Source organism: Ochotona princeps, chromosome 30 (genome assembly GCF_030435755.1).
Source record: "Ochotona princeps isolate mOchPri1 chromosome 30, mOchPri1.hap1, whole genome shotgun sequence".
Lineage (NCBI taxonomy): Eukaryota > Metazoa > Chordata > Mammalia > Lagomorpha > Ochotonidae > Ochotona > Ochotona princeps.
The window spans coordinates 7,087,098-7,112,743 of NC_080861.1; the positions used below are offsets into that span (position 1 = coordinate 7,087,098).

At 38.8% G+C, this 25,646-nt stretch overlaps 1 protein-coding gene across 2 annotated transcripts in view; it reads right to left on the reverse strand.

Moving 5' to 3' along the window:
* The window catches only part of TBC1D5 (TBC1 domain family member 5), a 273,887-nt gene that overhangs the window by 169,839 nt on the left and 78,402 nt on the right, over positions 1 to 25,646 (reverse strand). Inside the window, exons 3-6 of one of the 2 annotated variants that reach the window (XM_058657229.1) lie at positions 17,853 to 17,919; positions 2,116 to 2,224; positions 603 to 692; positions 431 to 505 (exon numbers count right to left, since the gene is read on the reverse strand). In XM_058657229.1, coding sequence (XP_058513212.1) covers positions 431 to 505; positions 603 to 692; positions 2,116 to 2,224; positions 17,853 to 17,919 — 341 coding nt within the window. Of the gene's footprint in view, positions 1 to 430; positions 506 to 602; positions 693 to 2,115; positions 2,225 to 17,852; positions 17,923 to 25,646 lie in introns of both variants that reach the window. The other variant, XM_058657228.1, reaches the window with a different exon arrangement.

Below are 25,646 nucleotides of genomic sequence, written 5' to 3' on the forward strand. Positions count from 1 at the left end.
CCATCAAGGTCTCACCGGGGTTGCAGGACATCCACCCCTTGGACCACCACTGCTATGTCTCAGGCCCTGCATTGGTAGGAAGGCGGACTCAGGCATCGAACCCAGGGAACACACACTCAGGCAGTCCATCAGGGGTCCCGAGTATTTAAAATGGCAGCCTAAGTCGCTGGACTGAAACACCTGCCTCTGCTCTAACGTACTCATTGAAATGATTGGATTTACACTTCTGAGTTATTTTACATTTCAGATTGGAAAACTGAGCCGTCCTGTATCCAGCATCTGGTGAGTCTACCAGGCTCTGGCAGGGCAGTGTGTGGACTAAAGCAAACAACTGACATGAAATACAATGCTTTCAGAATAAGTGGTAACTGGTCTCACCTGCCTTTTCTTACAGCTAAGAGGGACTGAGATAAACAAAGACAGAGCTTACCCCTTCATCCTGAGAGAGGGGATTATTGATCATCAAATCTTGTTGGCCAACCACCTTCCTTGGGTTTGTAATATGCTGGGAAAGTAAGAAAACATATAACGATTGCAGGCTGAGGAATACAAAGCATGGATTTTTAAAAAATCACATCAGATTTAATTTATTATTTACTTACTATTTCTTTAATGTTGCTATACCATGCTCTTAATTCTTTAATTCTATTTATCCACTGACTTTTGTCTTGAGGAAGAACACAAAGAAATAGCTGTCAAGAAGAAACAAGAAAATCTTCATCAAAATCATAGTAAAATGTAAAACTGGTCAAACACAATTACCTGAAAACTGCAGAGGTGTGACAGTCACGACATTTCATATTCATGTGACCATCCCAATTCCTGATCATTTATTTGGGGGGAATATTTAAGGTACATAGTATTAAAAAAATTAAGAACTTAACAATCAGAGGGTAAAAAGCGAGGTTTCAGAGGCTACATTATAGAATAGACTGAAAATCCTCTCTACATGTATTTTAAAAAATGGAGAAAAATGTGCGGAGGTGTGAACCATATTGAATATGATCCCAATCTTAGTGGAAGTGGCAGGGGTTATTGAGAACTAAGATTCAACTAGTCATCTCTTTGTATCAGGCTCTGTTTTAAAACAAGCAGATGAATACGAGGAAAAACAGCGTGAGGACAGAGGTCGCAGCCTGCAAGACAAAGTGGTTTCTTTTAAAGAAAAAAAAATGCAATCTACAACAGGCAATCAGCTTTGAAAGCAATAAGCATTCTTAAAATGACAAATCTGATTTAATTTAGTTTCATACAACATTCAAATAAATCTGGATTTAGGTTTATTTTTAGCAAATGAAGGTTACTAAAAAGTTAAACAACAGGCAATGGGGGTGGTACACAAATATTTGTACACAAATATTCTAGCAGCAGGTCTCCTGCCATTACTGCTTGCATATAACAGAAGAAAAATGTATTTTAATTATTAAATCTAAATTATTAAATCTAAAACTGTCTCACATATCATGCATTTCTTACTGTGTTTACATGCAGACTCAGTGTGCTCACTTCACATAGATAACTCTGCAAACGTTCACTAACAAGTCATTTCAGAAAGAGCCTAAACCCAAATTCAATTCATTTTTGGAGAACAAAAGGCAATACTATTTCAAAGTAACTACGAAGACAGCTGCTGCTGAGCAATCCTCGTTTTTGTCACCTTCCAGAAGAGACTGACTCAACTTCCTCCACTGCCTGTTGCCTTCACTCCTGTGTTTCTAAGCAAAGAAATGTGAGAAGTCTTTCCCACCCTCTGTTTCTGAAAGGGAGGACGCCGGCATGGTGGCCCTTGGTGCAGCGAGAACCTGCAAGCTAACTGCCCCGCCCTCCCCCTCCACTGCTCAAGAATTGCTGCAGACATCTTTGGGGAACATAAAATTGTTGCACCACCAAAAGACAGTTATTTCAAATAACTGCTCTATCATTACTAGTTCTTCGGCACTAAGGTGGTTCACTCTCATTAGGAAAGGTCCTATCAAAGACAAACAGGAATGGCCAAATAACTGGGAGTGAAGAATTGGAAAATTCAGGGATCCCTTCCTGGGTAACCTTCCAGGGCAGCAGGTAATGTGTTGATATATTGCAATCACAACCTGTAAATAAATATTTTCCTCTTACCTTCCAGCAAATGCTGCGAAACCTGCTGCTCCTCAGCTGCCCATTAATCCCCTTCTGCCTTATTGTTGCCAAGTAATTGTTGTTTACAAACAGTTCTTCCCATTCTTTTCTGGAGGAAAGAAAGCAAAGCATGAGAATCCTTTTGTTCAAAGTCCTCTGCTTAGACAAGAGTGCTACAGGAAATTAATTTTGAACAAGTCTAAGAAAGGCAACTTTTAAAACGTGTATATGTAGTTGTGTACTGTTTCTGAGTGCATGGCTGTCTTTTTGGACGCAGCTCTTCTGTAGATTTAATGAATATGTAGATAGCTATAATTATGCCAGCAACTGAAATTCATAATGTCTGTGGAGGCTAGTCCATCTCCACTAAAATGCTGGTAGTGCACTTCAGCGAATAAACAAAAAAATGAATATTAATATAAATACTTGGTTCCAAATAAATACTTGAATGCCAAAGACATATTCCCACCAAAAATACACACAAAAAAGGTTAACTGTTCATTACATTAATTCCTCATGTGAAATATCTGTTTAAGTAAACGCCTTTCTCTTTAATGTTAGGCTGGGCCGTTAGGTGTAACAAAGATGACTTGCTTTAGCTGTTCGTGCTACATTGAAATCACTACAACTTCTTTCTACATGATCAGTTTTAAAATTTTAACAGGTGTGGGCAAATTTGAAAAAAATCAAAAAATTAAAAAGCCTCACTGTAAAAACTGTTAAAGGCAAGCTTGAGTACCTTGCAGTACCTATGGCTGAGCAGATACACAACTGAAATATGCCTCCCAGGCATGCAGGCACCAAGGGCCTAACACCTGTGCCTCATTAATATCCAAGTAAATCTGCTCCACTGGGAAACAATTGGAAATTAATTGTCCCAAACCATTGACTGAGTTTGAATAAAGGAATTCGACCTGTATTCCCTGCATTTTGTAGCAAACCGAACATTAAGATTCATTTGTCAACAACGCAGGCAAAGAAGATCAGCTTTACGAATTCCTTTCAAATTTTATCATGGCACAATAAAATAAACTATAATTTAAACTTTCTTAGCAATGCTGAAATCCTGGTCACATTATCTTAGGAGAGACTTGCTAAGCAGCAAGCCACTGAGAGCTCCAGTCATGCTGCACACATGTGCTTGCAGTGGTCACCTGCCAGCTTCCAGACACCTGGAGAAAGGACAGTCGTGCCCACTATGCTCAGAGCCTTAACTATAAGCAACGGAACAACTGAAGCTCAAAAACCTCACTGCCCGAAGGATATATCTTGAAAGCCAGTAGTGCAACCAAAGTCAACGGCCTGTTCCTCCCGCCAGCAGCAGCACAAAGCCCAACCATCCCCTGCTGATATCTGTTCTTAACCACATTCTTTATGGTCAACACATTCTAACCTCACACTGAAACACACGCATTTCCACCACCAGCTTCTTAATCATACCTCTCTATTAGCAACAGAAGCACTTAATGGGCCCAGCTCGGTGGCCTGGTGGCTGGGGTCCTAGCCTTGCACGCCAGGATCGCATATCCCAGCGAGCCAGCTTCCTGCCCACCTCCCTGCTACCCTTCCTGGGAGGGCAGGTGAGGACAGTCCAAAGTCTTGGGACTCTGGACCCACATGAGAGACCCAGAGGGGGCTTCTGGCTCCTGGCTTTGGACGGGCGTAGCTCCAGCCATTGAGGCTGCTAGAGGAATGAGTCAGCGGACAGAGGATCTTCCTCTCTGTCTCTCCTCCTCTCTGTATATTTCTGACTTTCCAATAAAAATAAAATAAACTTTTTTTTTTTAAAAAAAAGAGCACAAAAAAGCACTTAATTTGCTTGTGTAATATTAGTGCAACTTCAAGACGTTTGTGCTTTTGGAGTCTTGAGTAGCTCATCTTTTTAAACCTTCCCTTCCTGCCCTCTGCTGCTCTGAGTGAAGCAGGGCGGTGGGAAGGAGGCTGGAAACGTCCTGCTACATTCTAGCATCAACAGAACCAGCCAGGCAACCAGCGGCAGGGCACAATTTACTTGCTAGGCGCTAGCTACTCCAACAAAACAAACTCCTTTTCTCCCGTGTCAACCCATGAAATAAGAGCACCCAGGGCAGAGAACTAGGAAGAGAATCTATGAGGAGTCTGGAGAAGTACATCGCAGCATTTAAAAACATAATATTTTTAAGAATTATTATAATATTGCTTTTATTATAGTAAAGCTTATTGACCAGAAAAAAACATTCTTCATATATCAAAGACATTATAATTTCTCAGCCACATTTTTTCCAACTGTCTTGATTTTCAATGCAGCGATTTTTAATTCATACGTAATTTAGACGTAACCTTTGGCTGCTCCTTCCAGCGTTGGGAAAAACTCCGGCACTCTAAGGTCAGAGGAGCGATCACTGAAACCCTGCTTTGTTTCGTCTCCCCTGCCCTAGTTCATCTGTGCCACCTGAAGCACTTTAAACGCTTCCTGCTTCTAAACAGTGCCATCCACGCTGTCATCTCAAGCCGTACCGAAGTCTGCTTCATGCAGTTTTTAGTCATATAATTAGAGATAAGATAAGCAACGGGTACAGGAATATATATCAGAAATTCTTGTTTCAAAATGATTGTTATTGTTTTCCAAGATACAGTTTTGTGGGTGGAGGCAGCCCTGTGCACCTGGCCCTCTTCCGGCTGTTTTCCGCCCACATTTCCGCCATGTACTGTCAGTCACACGGTCCTTCAGTCACAGCCACAAGGTTAACGCTGCGCTATCCATGTGCAGCACAGCACTGTAGGTGCAGAGGCAGAAAATCTAGAATGTTCTTTAACTGGTACATTTAACTGTTTCTCGCATTTCTCCTCTTCTTCATGAGTAGAGATGCGTACTGTAAGGTATCTTTACTTCCTGGAATGCCAGTCTCCATCATACAGTTAACCTATGAAAATATGTTTGCTCACTCATATCTGCTTGTTTTGTATTTTGCATGAATGCTGCTTTGTATCAGAGAGAAGATAAGATATTTGTGATTGGCTTATTTTACTGAGCATAATGGTCTCCAGTTGGGATCACTTTGTTGCAAATGGCAGAATTTCATTCTCTTGAATGGTTGAGTATATATCGCTGAAACACCTGTGGTCTGTGATAAAAAAGCACACATTTCTGACTTCAAATGCATTTGAGACCTACAGAAATCACAGTCGAGGAGAACTCATGTAGTGCTACGGCCTGAGAGGGAAGAGGAAGCAGGGAGCCCTTCTGTGTGTTCCCAAATCAGCTCCTATTCACAGGCACCAGGAAGCGGTGAGAGCAGACCCAGCTGGTGGCTAGAGGCACTGCCATCTTGTCAAGCTAAGTAGGCTTGTGAGGTCAAGTTACATACTACTTATGTAACGAAGGATAATTATTTGTTAGCTTACATAAGACCCTGTACCTTGATTGCAGTGCTAGCGCAGAGAAAAGGAGACTAAGCCATGTGAATGGGAAACATTTTCTCTGAAATCTACAATCATTTCAATGTATTCGTGAGTACTTAGAGTTCTAATTAAGGCGTAACATCTCACACTGATGAAAAGCTCAAGAAGAACAGAAAGGCCACAAGACAATCTACTCTGTCTTCGCCTCCCATGGAACACCGCTTCATCGGCACATTGCGACACATGCTAAACATTTATTAGGTGCCTCCTGTGTTCTTAGCAGTCACAGAGGAGTTTGTTTTCTTTAAGGATGAAGTGAAGGGAGTAGAACACGGATGAGTAAAACCAATAATAACATAATTTATACAAAGCACTCCGTTAGTACAGGGTGGGAACAATGGTTTGATATTTCAGAATTGTAACTCAGGTTTTGAAATGACTGCAGCACCTCAGGAACTGAAATACTAATTTCCAGTTACCAGATTACAGAAACACTGGAAGAAAAAAAAATACTGAAAGGTTGAGCACACGTAGCAGAGCCAGGCCACAGTATATTCCCTTTACAACCACAGAGAATGGGGTACCTACTCTGCAACTTCCACAGCACACAGCAAAAGAACGGGGGAGTCCAGGATTCAGCAGTGAACTTACTCAGGTTAACAAAATTAAAGGAAAAGCTGTCATGAAATTTTGTCTTTTATTTAAGAATTTATATAGAAGAGGATTTCAAAGAGTTCATGGAAAATAGTATTACATGATAGACTCAGGGGCCAGTGGAGCTTCGTAGGGCCACGGACTGCAATGCCGTCAGTCTGCTGCTCCGCCTGGGATCCAGCTGCCTGCCAATGCTCCCGGGAGAGCAGCGCCGGACGTTCCAGGGCTGGGAGCGGCCTGGCTGCAGCCCCTGGCTCCTGCCTGGCCCAGCCCTGGCCAGTGTGGCCTCTGGGGGAGTGAACCAGGGGATGGAAGACCCCTTTCTCCTTCTCTGTAACTCCCTTAAATAGCTTTATTTTTCTATTTTAAAAGACAAGTTCATTTTAGCACAAAAATTTCAAAATTCACTCTCAGTTTTTTCTTGAGACACATTTTTTTTTCTGAATGTTTTGAATACCCATGACGGAGGTAACGTGCAGCAAGAGTGGGACGGCAAGAACAAGTAACTGACAGCAATGAACGCCAGCAACAAGCTCCTTCACACGCCAACGAGTCCACTTCCGGAAACACATTTCACGTAACTCACCTCTACCTTTACAATAACCTTTCTTTCCAAATGAGGAAATTACAGTTAAAAAAAAAACAACCCAAAAGCAAGATAACCCTAAATAACTGCTTCGAGCACAAGGTGGGGCTGAGATGTGTGAGTTCTTGCTCAGATGTTTTTTGTCTGGGAATATGACATCTAAGGTCATAGGGATGTTTCCCCAGGTAATCTGGAAAGACAGGGTAACAACAGCTGCTGTGAGGGTTAAAAATTGCGTCTAAAATTGTGGGTCATGGCTGTGGCACAGTGAGTCAGGCTGCCACCTGCTGCGCCGCTATCTCATAGGGGCACTGGTTGCTCCACTTCTGACCCAGTTCCCTGCTAAAGTGCCCAAGAAATCTGAAAAGGATGGCATTTGGGCCCTGCGTGTGTGGGGAGAGAACCTGATGGAACTTCTGGATCCTATTGAAATAATTTGGGGAGTGAACCAGTCGATGGAAGATCTCTCTTCCCCAGTCTGTAAATCTGCCTTAAAAAACAACAACAAAAAAACAACCTAAGAAGTTTGGAAGTGTGGCTCTCTAAGGATTCCTTTTCAAGACAGCAGTGCCACCTAGTGGCAGTAATTCTACCTTACAGGTACTGGGTCCCTGAAAACCATCAGTGCCCATTAGAGAGACAGGGTGTGTTGGGTTTCATTGCCAGGCTCTGATGCTAGGGGACCTAGTTGCTGTCTCGGAAGCAACGCCATTGAGCAGGATTTCACCCCATCCTTGTTCTCAGAAAACAACACTGTGACTGACTAAAAACGTTGATGTTGAATCATTTCACAAGGAGTAAGATTAACTTTTGCAGCAGTAATTGATGCTTTCCCTTTTAAACAACCTTTTAAATACTTACACATCCTGCAACAATGCATGACACTAACTATGTCATGAATAAATGCAGACAATAAATAAATACAGTTGATGCTTACAAAGGAATATCTATTTCTAATTATAATTTTCAAAGGCAGGAACTTAAATTGGTATTCAATTTGCACCTTCTAAATTTAATTGTTGGGCCTGGCGGCGTGGCCTACCGGCTAAAGTCCTCGCCTTGAAAGCCCCGGGATCCCATATGGGCGCCGGTTCGAATCCCGGCAGCTCCACTTCCCATCCAGCTCCCTGCTTGTGGCCTGGGAAAGCAGTTGAGGACGGCCCAAGGATTTGGGACACTGCACCCGCGTGGGAGACCCGGAAGAGGTTCCTGGTTCCCGGCATCGGATCAGCGCGCATTGGCCTGTTGCGGCTCACTTGGGGAGTGAACCATCGGATGGAAGATCTTCCTCTCTGTCTCTCCTCCTCTGTGTATATCTGGCTGTAATAAAATGAATAATCTTTAAAAAAAAAATTTAATTGTTTAATTTTTGTAAAAATAAGGTATGTATAAATGTCTAAATGATGTGCTAATATTACCAAATATTTGAATTATTATTCCAAATTGGATAGTATATTACAGAAAATCATATTTATATAATTAGTTTCCAGCCCAATTTTGGGTATTTTAGCGAGGTTAATTTAACAAAGCCAAGCAGGTATAAACTGGTAAGCAGCATAAAGACTGCGCCACACCAGTCTAGTGTAAAGACGCCAATGCTTCATCAGAGTGGCAGGGCGGCCCTCGGGCCAAGCGCAGAGTCCCGAGCCAGCCCGCCGACCCGACCGGGCTCGACCCCTGAGATCTCAGTGGCAGGTTTTCGGGGCAGGATGAAAGCGACCTGCACGCAGGACTGAAGGGCAGCTGGGAGGTGGGCTACCTGGAGCTGGGGGGCAGCTGGGAGGTGGGCTGCCTGAAGCTGGGGGGCAGCTGGGAGGTGGGCTGCCTGAAGCTGGGGGGCAGCTGGGAGGTGGGCTGCCTGAAGCTGAGGGGGCAGCTGGGAGGTGGGCTGCCTGAAGCTGGGGGGCAGCTGGGAGGTGGGCTGCCTGAAGCTTCAGGCAGCTGGGAGGTGGGCTACCTGGAGCTGTGGGGCCCTAGAGCGGACAGTTGAGCCGGATACAGAAAGGCTTATTTGCATACCTTTCTGGTCCGTAAGCACATGCTGATATTTTTTTTAAACTAACTTATCATGTCAAATTTAATTTAGTAAATGCAAAGGAAAGATAATAAAAAAATGTCTGCATTTGTTTTTAATCTGTATAAAATACATTACTGACTGATGTCGAGGAAAGAAATCTATAATTTCAACATTTTACATTGAAGGCTATATATTTTACACCATTTTAAAGATAGGATTTTAAAAATATGATTCAAATAGAATAAGAAATATCTAACTTAAAAATTAATGGGAGTATGAAGAGTGTAAATTAGGCATGTCAGCATCAGACTGCAAAGCACGGCACCGGGTATAGGTGAGCTCAGTGTTAGGCCTGCAGGTGCCACGATCAACCACAGAAACACTGATGGTACCTGTAATTACCTCATTTTTAGCTTAAATCACTGGTGATGAGGGAACTCCTAGTCTCCAAAAGGCAATTAGAAACTGTGCTGGTTTTTTTGCTTCTTGTATCAGGAATTTTTAAAATTTGCTTAAAGCCTTCTTCCTCCCCCATTAATGAAGCACCAGGGCATATCTCTTACACATCTATAAACACATATACAACGGAATGCACAATTATCCACTAGCCCAACAATGGATTCCTTCATATGTCTAGATGAAATCCGTTCTCGCACGATGAGGCTTCCCGGGGACAAAGCGAGGAGGCGCCTTGAGTGAAGGACTCACTGCTAAAATCAACATGGTTTTTGGTTATTTAAGCTTTGCTTTCAACTTTGAATTGAGAAATCTTGGGCTCCCACCTCAATATCCACAAGGACATGAAGAACTGAATTCAAAACAAAAGCTTACACATTATCAGATGCAATGTCTGATTTTGTGCACAGAGATGTATCATTTTCTTCAAAAACTAAAGTTTAATAGCCTCTCCAGTCATACTAAGATAGGGAAATTCAATTACACCTTTATTAAAGGAACCGAAAAAATCTGCATCAAAAATTTTTAACTTTTGAAAGGTTTTCATTTTTAGTTTCATAAAAATTTAATATACACCATTACATTATTTTTAAAAACAGGATCAACATTTAGGAATGAGACAGGTAAAGGCTGCTTTACCAGGAAATGCCTGCGGGGCTCTCCGCATACAGTAACTTTTTCTGTGATCTACTTTTGCTTCTTTTCTGTTTTTAAAATTTTCCTTGCCACGCAGAGGGCAGACCAAGCTGGACAGACGAGGAGAGGTTCCTACGCAGGGATCGTTTCCACAAATGCCTGCGACAGCGAGACTGGGCCAGGCCCGGCTCAGAGCCAGGATGTCCACCCGGCTCCTCCCTGTGGGCGGAGCCATGTCCGCTGCCTTCCAGGGCCCACCTCAGCTGGCAGCTGCCATCAGCAAGCAGAGGTAGGGCTCAAAGTTAAGGTACTCCAAGGTGGATGTGAACACTATAACCACTAGGGTAAATACGTGTCCTTGCATGTCTTTTTGGTATTATAACTAATACATAAGGGAAAATTGTGTCCTTTGAGACTTTTCTCTTATTTGATATCTAATTTTTTAATAACAAGGTAAACAATTGGCTATACAGTTTGTAATGCTAGCTGTACTGAAAAGCTGGGAGCTTCATCAGGGTCTCCTGCGTGGCTGGTTACTGACCTGGTTTGTGAATAGCTATTCAAACTATCTTCTGTGTTGGGATATGCTCACTAGACTATCTTAACTCAGCTACCACTTCGGTCCTTTCCAGTGAAGTCTGAAAGATGCATTGGTTTAGAAATTAAATCATATCTGAATAAGAAAAAGCACATTGATTTATAGTTGTTGAGTACATTTAGAAAATTAGATTTCAAGTCTTCATAGTAAAGATTTTTTATGTACATTTTTATATGTAATCAGGAACTTGAGGGGATGCAGGAAATATTGTCCTAAAATTTACATTTAAGAAATTCAGTACTTTTTATATTTATATACTAGATTGTCATACATCTCATTTAAATGACAATGGAAATTATAAAGCACTGAGAAGAGAATCTGAAGCAGACAAAAGAAAGTGGAAGATTCCTCCTTGTTTGCAGATTAGAATTAATGCTATTAGAATACCCGTATTATCTGTAGCAATCACAGATCCAACGGTATTCTCATAAAAATACTGAAGACGTTTTTCACTGAACTAGAAAACAAATCCTAAAATTCATATGTAAGCACACATACACACAAACCCACAAACAGTTAAAGCAATCTTGAATAGAAAGAACAAAGTTGGAGTATAGCAGTGTCAGATTTCAAGACATATTATAGAGTTACTGTAATCAAACAGCATGGTACCAACATAAAAACAGACAGACTACTGGAACAGAAAAGAGACCTCAGAAATAATCTACATTACCACAGCCAATGCCTCTTTGACAAATGTGTCAAAAACACACATCAGAGAAAGGACTTAAGTGATGCCAGGAAATCCACATATCCTAGTTAACCCACACCCACATGACCACAATTTCACCTGTGCCTCTCACTCACACCTACAATCATCTCAAAATGGACTGAAGATTTCAATGTAAGACCTGACAAAAGGTAAAATTATTTTGAATAGGACTCCCGAAAGCACAGACAGAAAAACAAAATATTATCAAATATGATTATAGAAAAGTGAGAAGTGTCTACTCAGCAAAAGAAACAAACTCTGACAGAATGAGAGAAAATAATTGCAAATTATTAATCTAACAAAGGATTAATTCAGAATATATAAGGAACTCCCAAGTTTCCACAAAAGCTTAAACAATCCACTTAACAAATAAGCAAAGGATCTGAATAGACATTACTCTGAAGAAAAATACAAAGAAAACAAGAACATGAAAAACTGATTAATATCACTACCGCTCAGGAAATGTAAATGAGGCTGGGAAAGGTGTGTGCTAAGAGGATGCAGGGAGACTACTACTACTGCAGGTACAAACACACAGAAATCACCAGTTCCAGCGTGGCAAAGCACGGCGGGGCAGCTGCAGCATCATGTATTACATACTGAACAACTGGAAGAGAGGAGCTGGAAGTTGTAAGCACAAAGAAAAGCTAGGGAAGGGCCTGGCACAGTAGCCTAGTGGCTAAGGTCCTCGCCTTGTACGTGCCAGGATCCCAATTTCCAATAAAAAAATAAAATCAATCTTAAAAAAAAAAAAAAAGCAAAGCAAAGCTAGGGAAGTGGAAGGCTTTCTTCCTGGTGTGACTAATGCATGCTGACTGATGTCTGCTTTGTGCATGGTACTGAAGGATGGCTGTACACGAAGGACTGGTACCCGTGTTTATGTGTACATGTGTTAAAAGACTGTACCATGAAAGTATTGCATGGCAATAAAGATATTTTAAAAATATTAATAATAAAGACTTTTTACCAAGTTAGCTTCATACTGGGAAAGGGAAAGGATTTTGGAACTCACTTCAAATGAAGGATAGAATACACTATTTTGAAGCCAAGTGCCTTTTTCCTGTCTTTAGGAAGAATAAAATATATGTAGAAAAATGTTCCCTTTTATTCATCAGTAAAAGATCTTTTGAAATACTAAACATAGTATTTCTTCAGTGGAAAACACATTATGAGAGTGTGTAAGCACTGGTATCATGCATTAAACACTAAGAATCCAGTCACTCTACTATACCACTTACAGAACTTACAAAGACGCAGAAAAGTATTCTATAACTATCTCACATCAAGATAGTTTTTAAAAAAGTTTAATGCAACGTCAGGGTTCCTGACTAAAATAATATTGCAATATTTAGTATGTTAGACTTTTAACTGAGCATCACTGATTGTTAATATTGTGTCTCCCCTCCACCCCACAGGCTTTGGACCAGCTTAGTTCCAACCACACCAGCCGGTTAGGGAGCGAACCAGCAGGTGGAGCCTGTGCTCAAGGCCTCGGGCCATCCTCCACTGCCTGCCCAGGTCTTATGCAGGGAGCTGGATCTGAAGTGAGGCAGCCCAGAGTTCGAACTGGTGATGCTGCAGGAGGCTGGCACTGGAAACTGAAGCCACCATGCCACAGTGCCACCCCTCGGTGTGCCTTTTAAAGTCAGCACTGCACTTGCAGATTATGACTTCAAAATTATCCAGTTGTCAAAGCCTAGAGGACAAAGCATTGTTCCTGACGGCAAAGCTTGGGATACGGTACTCATAAATGATGCCAAGTACAACTAAATTTTTAAGAACAGAGTAAACTGGATAATGTACTACTATATACACAGAATCTAGACAGAGTAAAAAATAATTTAAAATTTACTTTAAATCAAGATACAATAATTTGTGCTCTATCCTATGCCATTTATGCAATGCCAAATTGATGTGTGAAAACGAAGGAGTATTTTGAGTTTCCCAGAGAATGCCAAATAAGTGGTCTGAGTTCAATCTAACAAAATTGCCTAGTAAGCCAAGTTTTACCAAGATTTTTGGCTACATAAGCACAACTGAAATCTATCAATAAATGAGGCAAAAATTAAGTTATTTTCTATACTGGGAAGTATCACATTATACTTTAAAACAAACAAAAAAAAGGATTACGTGACTCAAAAACCAAACAGACTGCCGACCAACTTTTGTAGAAAGCAATAATTTAATCAAAAGATATTTGGAGACATAGAGTAATAAAAGGAAAGTTTAAAAATGTTCACCTTCAATTTATTTCATAGGTCACTGTTATACCATCTAATAAGATAATTAAAAACATGCAAGCAGCTGGTACTACAGCTAAACAGATTAATGTAATAGTCTGTAGTCATATGTGCTGGCAAGGGGCTCGCCTCTTTTGGCGAGGAGAAGGTCAGTTGCCCTTGGGAAGAGGGGGGCGGGATGCAGTAACAATATTCCTTCCACCATGTGGCCATGTGTGCCACACTGAGCTAGTTAAGCATCCACTGCAGCAGACACAGGAAACTACCTCTCATTTTATATATATACACACACAGATATATAGCTAGCAGAGTTCTCTCAGGTTAAATGGTAAAATAAGAAATAAAGTTAACAGAACTTGAAAAAAAAAATCCACATTGGTATGTAAAGCCTTTAAAATATACCAGATAAAATTAATAATACATTCTCAATACCTAAACATTTCCTGTTTTAACACATCATGCAAATTAGCTGGAAGATTAATAATCAAACTCTAACATTCCAAGGCAAGATATGGTCTAATAACATCCAGGCATCGTATTAACACCAGACAGATATTTTAGGAGTTAAGCCCAATTTTACCTATCTATCTGAATCAATGAAGAAACAGCACAGAGGAACACAAACCCAAAGTAAAACCCTCTAAGCCATCAGAATAAGTCTGGGAGCAAAGGCGTAGAAAGCTACAGTTAAGGTCCATTGACCTCACATCCAGAGACCACCTCTTACACTCCTAGCGACACACCTTCCCTTCATCTTCACCGGATTCACAAAGAAACCAGGAATAACGTCTCAGAGATGTAGACTTTCAAGCCCCCAGGTGAGCTCGTTCTTAGCTCCCTTTCTGCTAAAAGAAAGAAAGCTGGCTTCTCGTAAGACATACTGTTTGTCATTTCTTTTTTGGTGTTTCTATCCAAAGGCACTATAAATTTTTTCCAGAATATGCCAAAAGGTTAATGATGATGACAACACTGATGATGGGAAATGACTACAACATAAAGGCATTCGTTATTCAGCATTTACCAAGAACACATGATCCCAAAAAGTCCTCATGCCAACTTTATCTCACCATCCCTACTTCAAAAGTGAGGAAACTGAGGCTGAGATTGTTCAAAGTCTTCAAAGCATTTGTAATCAGGATTTTAATCAATGCATTTTGTTTAGATACTACTTTAAAACAAACTATGCAAAAACAGTATTAAAAAGGACATTTATAATATCTCCCCTCCATTGCCCCTGTGTTTTGTAACAGAATATTCTATCAAGTGTAACTTCACTCCAACTTTCCGCTCCTTCTTCAGTGACACACAGGTCATACAGCAGCATTGCTTTCTTCAAGAAGCTTTTTGATTTTCTTTTTCATTTTTCAACGACATATTCAGTAGCATGTTATTTACATTCACGGTATTGTAAACTTTTTAACTTTTATCCTGTTGTTGATTTGTCCCATGGAATTTCATTTAAGGGGATGTATAGTAGCTATGTAATAGAAACTGTCATAACCAGTTGTGAAGATGCAATACAGTTTGCTTCTCTACTTCCAAATCAAACATGGACTCCCAATGAAACTGTTAAATACGTCTCGACAATGGGATGCTGGACTCACTGCCATTGTCCATACCTACAATGTCAGGATACGCTTAAATAGCAGGATGATGGACGGGTGACTGCTTACGAAGGACTATACTACTGTAGAAGTATGGGGAAAGTCAGTGAGGGGAGGGGATTTGGTTAAGGGGGAGTAGAAATCCCAGAGACCATGGAACTGCATTATAAAATAATAATTTTTAAAGTAGTCAAAAACTAATAATCAAAAACTATGCCTCCTGCAACTAACAATCTAACATTACAATACAAAAATAATGAAGAAAAGTGCTTTCTATAACCCACTTGACACTATTCAAAAATTAACAAAACCTCAACACATGCTGTAAAAGGCACATGTGTTAGAGGGTGAACAGCGAGGCCCAGAGTTATTTGTTTGCATGGGGACAGCATATATTAATAAAATATGATGGCTTTCTATTTAGATTTTCAAAAGTCTTTAATTTACATATTTTATCTCAGTATTTAAAAAGGAATTGTGGAAAAGAAACAGATTAGTCAATAAAATGCCCCTTTCACAGATGGAAACTAAAGCTAATCTTTACCCTCGACACAAGCTCTGGTGTGTTTGTGCCAGGCTCAAGGCCTGAGCGGTGGAATTACGAAGAAAGGCTGGGATTTCTGTGGCAGTTTAAATAACAAAGATTTGTTATATAAAAGGATTTCTGAATATTAGACAATTTATGTGTTCCTAAAAACATGTTATTAGTTAAAAGAGCTACAATGGCAACAGAAAAATAATTTCCATTCTGTCAAATAAATTTTACTGACAATCCTGTTGCCACTTTAATGTGATCCTGCCACGTATTCTAGGATTTGTCAGTTAACGTTTAATAAGAAAATACATACTAGGACTGTGTTTCTATGAATTCCACATTTAACCCAAGTGTCAAAATCACAATTAAGCTCATTATATTGTGAGAGCTACTGCCTACCGGGTAGAAAAATATTAATTTCATACCTTAAATACTATAATACTAGTTAATAGCAGTGTTGGCTTGCCAACTATTAAAAGCCTGATTTTACATGGTACACTGTATTACCTGAACATTTTACCTTGCCTTTTTTTTTTTTACCATAATAATAAATTAATATTCTAACCTTACAACAGTGACAGGCATTGATTAAAAATATTTAGTTAACAACATTACTATTTGTTGTGCAAAGTTACCTTAGAAATTCACTTTCAAAATGCCATCATAATTCAGTGATACTAAGACACTTTAATCATCAAACGATCCAAAGGACAAAATAAACTATAAGACAACATGGCATCTTCACAGTAAAACATCTCTTCATATCAAGTCTGTTATTTACTATAATTAAACTATAGATTAAATTGTGAGAGCGCATTCACCACCAAAATTTATATACTTACTCATTTTCCTTTTTCTGAAATTCATGCCCTACCTCCATTTTAGCTTGGTTGTTTTTATTGTATTTGCATGTATTAATAGTATTACCATCATATATTTCACATTATATTATTATATTAACATTCCTCACTTACATGCCAAATCATGAATATTTATTTAACTATCTTTTACATTCACACTTTTGCTTGTTGTGATAAGCTGTGACAGGTTCAGATAGGGGATTCTATCTATTATTTAACATGTCAAATTCCAAGCTTTATATTACCCTTCAGGACTAAGAGAAGGATTTGGAGAATTACAACGTGGTAAGATAGAACGGGCACAGTGAAAATACCGCGGCAATATAGGAGCGTCACTGCTGTGATAATGGTCTTCCAGAACTCCACGGGAACATAAGCCTTTTGTACTGTCTGTGACACTTGAACGACTGAATATTTATACTGATTCCAACTGGTATAAAATAAAGATGTCAAGTGTTTCAATTATCATCTCATTTCTGGAATTCATAAACAAATTGTAAAATTTTCTCATTTGCCACATTCTTAAGTGCTTCCTATAGACAAGGCACTATGCTACATGTTAAAAGCCAGCCTGGGATCTGTAGAGACAATGACACAATCCCAATACGGGATACAGAGTATGGATACAAATAAAAGCATAAACTACCTAAGTACAAATTCTCCATATTGACTATAGAAAAGATAGAGTTTAACATTCAAATGAGCTTCAAGGTATATAATGTTTCTCACATTATTTTATATTGCTTCTAGGCAAGCAACACAACTAACGTACCCTAACCTAAGGACAATGAGCTCAAAATATTTCTTCAAAATATACATCTTCATCTACCACACTAAAATGTACTAATATTGAATCTGCACTTATCTTTACCTAAAACAGTCAAGATCTTATACATCTTGTTTCAGTATATGAATTCTCAATTAATACTGAATATACTTTAAATGTTGCCCTTCCTGGGTTTCCTTGTAATAAAGGCCAAAAACTTGTAAGCACTAAATGAGCGAAAATTCAAGCTATGAAGAGAATAGCAACAAAACTAAATGAATATTTCTTTATTCTGGAGTCCTTTAAAATAATTATTTGTGCTATAACTGCCCTACTTTAGAAAATGCCCTTAAAAGGCAGCAGCAGCAGCGCTGGGTCCAGTGAAGAGATTCTGGCCTTTCACAGGTGCTCCAAAAGAAGTGCTGGGACTTTAACAAGGACGAAGGAAAAGCAAGAACCAACCATGATTACTGTACCCATCGGCTTGGACAGCAAGAACCAGCTGCAGTGACTGCACTGACTCAAGAACTTGGGAGGCTACACTTTCTGTAGCTCATTAATCACATGCCACAATAATTACATATTATCATATTCTAAAAACTCAAGTCATGGTTCCTTTGTATTCTTAATGTATCTCTAAGTATCTGATGTTATATAGTGGCTTGCATTATATCTGTGTATTCACCACCTACCTATAGGAATTAAAAGTCCCTTCAGAGTCTAAAGTGGAACTTGTTCTTCTTCCATTTTGATTTGAATCTCCTGGAAAAAAAATTAAGAAACACTAAGATAATGGAGATTACAACATATTGCAATTAAAGCAACAACTGTGTAACAGTTCTATGTAGTATTATTAACCAAATAGTACATATCACTTTTTGCATTCTGCAAATTAATTTTGTACTCAACTGCCTTCTTATGAAAAATACCCATCTTGACGCCAACATATGAACTAACACCACTACTAAATTAGATAGTAATACTATAAAAGTAATTGCTAATGGAACAAATGAAGTATAAGCAGGACATTACCTTCTTAAGATATTCATATATTTCAATTTAAAGTCTATAGAATAGAAATACATTCACTAAAGAAACTAACAATGCTTACCAATGTCACCAGATAGATACATACATAGATACACAGAAAGAAAGAAATATAATTCTCAAAGTGTATATTTCATGGCTTATTTACAAACAACAGCTCACCATGATTGAACAGATCATACATTCTTTAGGCAGATTACAAAGCTAAACAGGAAAACCTAAAGTGAATAAACCTTCTAGTCACATGGTAACGTTTGTGAACAAAGGCAATTTTCTGTTGGTGACCAGGTCACTGTGCTGACAACGGGCACGGTCAAAAGACATGAGGCAGAGACTGGCCCGGGACGGCCCTCTAGTCCCGGTTCCCCACTGGCCGGGGTTTTAAGAAGCAGAGAAGTAAAAGAAAGCAGACTTCGGTAGGCAGTGGTCAAGAACAAATTCTAATACACTTCTAATACATTTTACAGGATTAACCAAAAATTTGTTTCAATTGTTCCATCTGCCAAAAGTTCACTTATTAAAAAAAAACAAAAACAAACAAAAAAACTAGAAGATATCGATCTCCCATGCAATAAATACTATCAAACACCTGAAAAATTATTTTATGCAAGAAACAGGAGTGTTAACAAAAAAATAAAATTTTGAACAAATCATACATATTAGCCTATGATGCATAGAATTAAAATAGATTTATTAAAGGAACTGTAAAAATGCTAACTAATGCCTCAACGTATAGTATATATTCTTTGATAGAAATTTGTCTAATTTTTAAAATATATATTTCAACATTTAGTTATGAATAGATTATAACTCTTCAAAACAAAGACTAGAATCTGTAGACTCCAAATTTCCACAACATAATTTTCTAACATCAGGATATATTCATTCTTACAATAGTTAAAGCTTAATAATTTAATGATTTATCCAATTTTATCTTATGATTTTAATCCACTCGGAACAATATAACGTGCCACTGGAGAGCCTCACAGTGGTCCTGGTGAAGTCAAATAGTAATTACAGAGCTTTCAGTGTAAAGATGAGATTATTTTTAATTATTGAGTATAGTACTTAAGGTACCATACTTATATAATTATGCTACTCATTAAATGGTTACTGAAAGCTGAAATGTAATTTTCATGACAGCTACCTATTTTTCTACACATTTTATAGTTGACAGATGAGTCAAGAACATTCGTTCTCTTCCAGATCTTTGCAGCTGTGCCAAAGCGCTCAGGCGGATGGAGACAGGGACCGTGCCCACGTCCCGAACCTGTTAACTCCACGCTTTTTGCAAGACATGCTTTCAGGATTTTTCCTTAGTAAAGAATAAAAGAATCCTAGGATGGATTACAACACGAGTAAATGGTGACTAAAACAGTCCAAAGCTTCAGATGTAATCTGCTTGTGTACGTGTTGTCAATGCTTTGAAAACATGGGCAAGGTATGATTACACATACAGCATACTTCACTTTATTAACAAAAATCAGCATTATTCTAAGAAACCAAAAAGATCTAAATAACATGTAGCCTCCACCCTAAGCGAAAATTTGATATAATACATTCTTTTGCAGATCCAAATATCCAATCAGTATAGAACAAGCAGTATAGGATGTATTGAAAATATGAGCCTTCTATATTAAAATTAAGGATTATGATAGTTACATCTAATACATCTCACTAAAATTACTTCTTGTTCAAGCTTGTGTTTATTAAGTTAAATATAAACTCCTTTAAATAGCTGAAACAATTTTTTTTAAAAAGAGACTTTATAATCATAAGAAATTGTAAAGGATTTTTTGCTGTTTATAACTGCTACAAAAAGAAAATAGCATATTAAATTTAACTTTCAAGGTACAAGAGATGGCAATAGGGGGAAAAAAAGCAGTTTTTTTTCCTTGAAAACATACCAAATAAGGAGTATGATCATTTCACTAGGCTATATTAGAAAAAAAAATTCCAGAGTTTGCTATATGGGAAAAAAGCAATAAAGTTTTGAAGCGGGAAAAACTGCTTTGTTTCCTCAATCCTCTAGTTGAAATTAATTATAGCAAATGTTTATGAAAACATCTGTTCCTCACAGTTATAAATTCTTAATTTTAGTATGGATGTTTCCAGACTCTTACTTTGGAAGGAAACTGTCAGAGCATTGAAAGGTTTACAAAAGAACAGACAGAACCTGTAACGCTGGGAAATTGTACGTACAATGTGCTACATCCTGTAGAGATTTCATTTGTGTGAAACATTTGGAGGGGATTCATACTGGTAACTAGGAGAAATCAAAGATGAACAGAGAGCCCCGTATTTCATCTAAGCTTGTATATGATAAAACCATTTGTGCCATTAGAGAATACCAAATAAGAATTACAAGCAATGTTGGTTTATTTCTGGATTTAATTTCAAGATAAGCATAATAAAATAAGTATTAATTTTATCAAAGAAATAAACGTAATGACAAAACAATCCTAGGGATAAGTGTTGTGCTCAAAAATGACAACAGAGGGTGCAAGAGAGTTTAATATGATGCTTTTCACTGCTATTCCAATTCCTGAACTAAGTTGTCAGCAGTAGCTGTAATGAGAATGCACTGGCTGTTTTTCACTCATACCTTACCTAAGATCCTTTCAATGATCACACAGCATAGAACACCTAAAAATATTTTAAGATAATATATTTGTCTGAGTAATTAACAGTAATTTTTAAAGGTATTTCAGTATGTACTGTAAACTAGCCAGTTACAGGATCGGGGTATTGTTCTTCAGGTTATACATTTTCAATACATGCATAAATTATATATATATATATACACATATATATTAGCTTGCCACCACAAATTTAATAATATGTTTTATATCTAAAGGAACAGTTCATCAATTACTTATGACTGGAAGAATTTGAAATTTATATAACATTAACTGGCAAGCAACTTTGCAAGATTCCTGACATTCATAATTAAAATAAGTCTGCTAATTTCAAAAAGACGTGTTATCCAGTTGTCTTAGTTTAACAGAGGACACAAAAGCATAGATTTTACAAGAGTAATTTCTAACACATATATTTCTATCAAACCAAAAAAAAATGTAATTGTGACTTAAATTTTCACATGGTAAACAGAATTAGGCTTCTTGTTTGAGCTGAAGCTAGGTTTAGCAAGGGCATTTATGGGTTCCATAAGTGCAAGTTGAAATCAAAGCAGACAAAGGTATACAAAAGGTACTTTCTATGCACAAACATCTGTCTATTTCAGGAAGGGAGACCCGGCGATTTTAAACTAGGTTATGTTAAAAACACGCAGGATAACACTTTAAACAAGCACACCTCCTCAAAGTGCCTTCAATTTACATGTAAAACCCCTGAGTACCAGAATATCACTTCACACTAGGCATTATATCTGAGAACTAACACAGAAGTAAGAAAGGATCTAACCTTCACAATTGTAGAGGGATGTCACAAACCATGTACAATATGCAATTAGTAAGAGGAGGAAAAAAAAATGCCTTGGTTCAAACTAAGCTGAAAATAACCGAAGGTTCATGGTAAACATCTTAAAAGGCTTTCTGTCTTTTAAATATATTTACTGTAAAGTTTTAGTTAAACTTCTAAAAAACCCTTAATAAAGTAAATGGTTATTAATCGTCCTAGTTAGTTCTCTATGTTTTTAATATTAATATAAAAAAGATATACAACAGAAAAATATTGAACAATTTTAAATGAAAAGACACTTTCAGGTAGATCATTTAATTTTAGGAAGCATCTTGTGAATCCGATTAAACAATTAACAGAATTAGTTTTTTAAAAATGAAAAGAAAGCAGACGGACGTCAGCCAAAAGGCAGAGTATGAAACGCCAAGTACTTGTCCTCCCACAGAAACGCTGAAAGACAAGCAATTAATCAAGCAAATTTTGTCAAAATCTGGAAAAACAGTCAAAGACTTACAAAAGCCAAATGAATACAGAATCATGAAAAAGGCAACTCAAAAATTCTGAGGCCTTTTTTCACTCGCCCTTCTGCCGCCCGCTCCCTTGGCGGCAGCACTGGTGCCGAGGGGGGCACACACCCGCAGCTTAGGCTCTGGTTCCTGGTTCTGGACCCAGCACAGGCAGAACATGGAGCAAGCTGCCGAGCGCACCTGCTTCAGCCTGTGAGGGGCAACCTGAAGGGCCACCTAAGGTGTTCTCTCTTTGTTCAGGCAACTTAGAAGAAAAGCCATAGGCATCTTTGCTACACACCAAAACACAAACCGAGAACCCACAGACGTGTGGGACACAAGATCACAACGAAGCAGAAACCAGACCAACCTAACGCCTAGAAGCATCGCAACTAAGAATGTCTTTGAGAACTCAGGACATTTCAAAGGACACACGCATATGAGAAAACAGAGACGGTCATTTGCATGCCCAGAGCAATACGCATGATCAGAAGGAAACAGAGAACACAGTGCAAAGGCATGCCAGCCTGGGTAACTGCTTACAGACTTGGCAGCACAGAGCCAAGCTACAAACACCGGCTTTGGGTTCTCCCGTGTTGGGTTTTCTCATTGTTGAGACGCTGTTGCTTTTAATAGCTCCTGACAATCAAACATATCTTGTAACACAAGATAAGAAACAAAGACCTCAGCCACTGCGATATGACTATGAATAAGTATTTTCAAAAACAGCTACTAAACAAATGGGCTTCTAAAATCCTGAACAATATAAAAACACAGGTTCAGTGCGGAGTGCAGGGGATTAAGCCAACACTTACCATGCCAGCATACCATATCACATTACCAGTTTGAGACCTGGCATCCCATCGTTTCTTGCTAATGTGCGTGGGCAGACAGCAGACAATGATCCCTGGCCCCTGCAGGAGAACAGGCTCCTGGCCTGGCCTTCCCCATCCTTGGCAGCTGCAGCCATTTCAGGAAGGAACCAGTGGACAGAGGTATCCCCCACTTCCTCTTTCTGTCATTCTGCCTCTCAAATAAATATTACGAAAATATAAAATCAGCGAAGGAGAATACAAACGCTTTGGATGATCCTTTGTTGAAATCTAAGCTTTTTGTTTGTTTGATTTCCCAACTTGGTCTTAAATCAATTAAGGGAGGAAATGCATCAGGAGGGACATAAAGATCAAGGATGGTGTGGGGGCAGCAGAGACAGAGACAGTGTGAACCCTAAAAGGCCCTTATGCTAACATGTTATCAGCAACATCAACTTCCAAGCTCACATTGATAGTAAAGACCAACTCCGCAGCAGCAAACAATGCCTGAACGGATTACATGGGCATGTGTAAAGCGATACATTTTTATTTAAAAGTGAGAAAGCAAACGCAGACACACACACAAGGGTTGCCTACACAGAGAAACACCAGTCATGAGTGGCAAGTGGCCTCCGAAGGAGAGGGGGGTGGGGAAGAGAGGCAGAGCATTCCCGGCACCTTCTCCCGTCATGGTCTCTGGCTGGACAGAGATCTCCCAGAACCTCCTTAGATGAGCCGGTGAAGGTTGCCCCTGCCGACACATCAACTACCCCAGAGTTTTATGATAAACCCATGCACTTCCAAGTGGAGTGTATTAGGCAATAAGGACACCCCAGAACAAGGGGATGTTGATTGCCGAGGGGGAGAGCACTGCACACGGGACAGGGCTCTGGCTTACAGGTACCACTGGCTACACAGATGTTACACAGCTGCCTGCCTGACCTGCACCAGCTGGAGATGAGGCCTACATGATGAGTGGACGTGGGACTTGGGGTGTGCTAAGAAGGAAGTCTGGATTTTCAGGTACAATGAAGCCACAAAAAAGTTTTAAAATGAGGAAATAAAGCAGTTCATGCCAGGAAAACATCATTCTGGCTAAGCATAGAAAGACTGGAAGAAGACCACGGGCAAAGGTGCGATGTGTCAGGATCAGGCTAGAGGGCGCTGCATATTTTATTCCAGTATGTTATGAAGTGGATCGGATCTGAATGGTAGGAAAAATAAGTAACCGTGATCTTGAGATTTTATTTCCAAAGAATTGTTTTAATGTTATTTTATTTATTCTAATAAGGTGCTTTCTGCTTAAATCAGAGGTTGACTTGTTTCTTCAATATGACTGACATATAAATCATAAACAACAAATATTCCAAGTGTTGAGGACATAGTCCAAAATTAATTGATATGTCAGAAACTCAGAAAATTCTCATCACTTTTTGAAGTAAAACACAACGGATGGCTGCCAACCCTGATGACCCAGACGTCGGGATGAACACTTTGCAAAGCACTGTGACTCTGCTCTGGGAGGCAACGGTGCACTCTGAAATGAATTAGAGAAACTATAGCTCACAATCTTAAAAATTCACAAAAAAACAATTAATAGAAGCAAATAGAAATTTTAGGACTAGAAGGACAATGTCTGAAAATTTTAAAGTTCATGAGATGAGCATTAGTAACAGCATGAAAATGACAGAGGAATGATCCAGTAAATCAGAAGCAAGATCGATAGTACGAACGGAGCCTCAGAGACCCACGGGACAATACAGAACCTTGGTAAATTTTCAAAATACAAACACTTGTCAAAACTATCATTAGATTCACAATGAATAATAAATCATCAGTGCAATCTAATTATTTTCTCATTGGTTTCATTCAAAATGTTTTTAGCATAAAGAGCACATGTAAAAATTAAATTATTTAAATTAAGACAATATTAGAATGCAAAACCAACTTGGTTTCTTTTAGTGTTCATATTTCTTTCATTAAACATTATTCTTCCAGTTGTAAATATACACACATTTAAACAATTGTTCTTTATTTTTTTATGTTTCATAATATGGTTCCATAAGCACAGGAACTCCCCCTTCCATCCCTCCCACCCTCGCACCGTTCTCCATCCTATTACAACAGTGTATCGCCCTTCAGCAGCAGTCACAAGTCCAACATCCTGTTTAAGTGTATCACGACAATGTAGATATAGAAAATGACAGAAAATGCAAACTTTAAGATAAAAATCTAAAAGCAAGAGAATTAAAAAAAAGTAAGCAGGACAAAAAGAAAAATCACCTACAATGTAATTATGTTGAGAACATCTTTCCAATTTGACTTCTACAAAATTAAAATCACATACAACTAAACAATTTTGTGATTTATTATTTTATTGTATTATACAAGTATGCATTTCTCCTACGCCTTTTTTTTTCTTTTTACTTTTTAAACTGGAGTTTTTAGGTTTTAGTCCTAATTTTTAGTTATCTGAGAGCAAAGGAAACGGCAAATGGTCCCGTCTCCGCCTTTGCTGCGGAAATGGCCACAGTGTCCCAGGAGCGGAGAACTGCATCCAAATCTCCCACATGGGGAGAGGAACCCAGCCACCCGAGCCATGTGGCGGTAATCATGTCTCCTTGATTTAAGGAAAACTGAAAGATCCCACCTGGAGCATTTGAATCCCGTATGGATGGTGGTTCACATCCTGGCGGCTCCA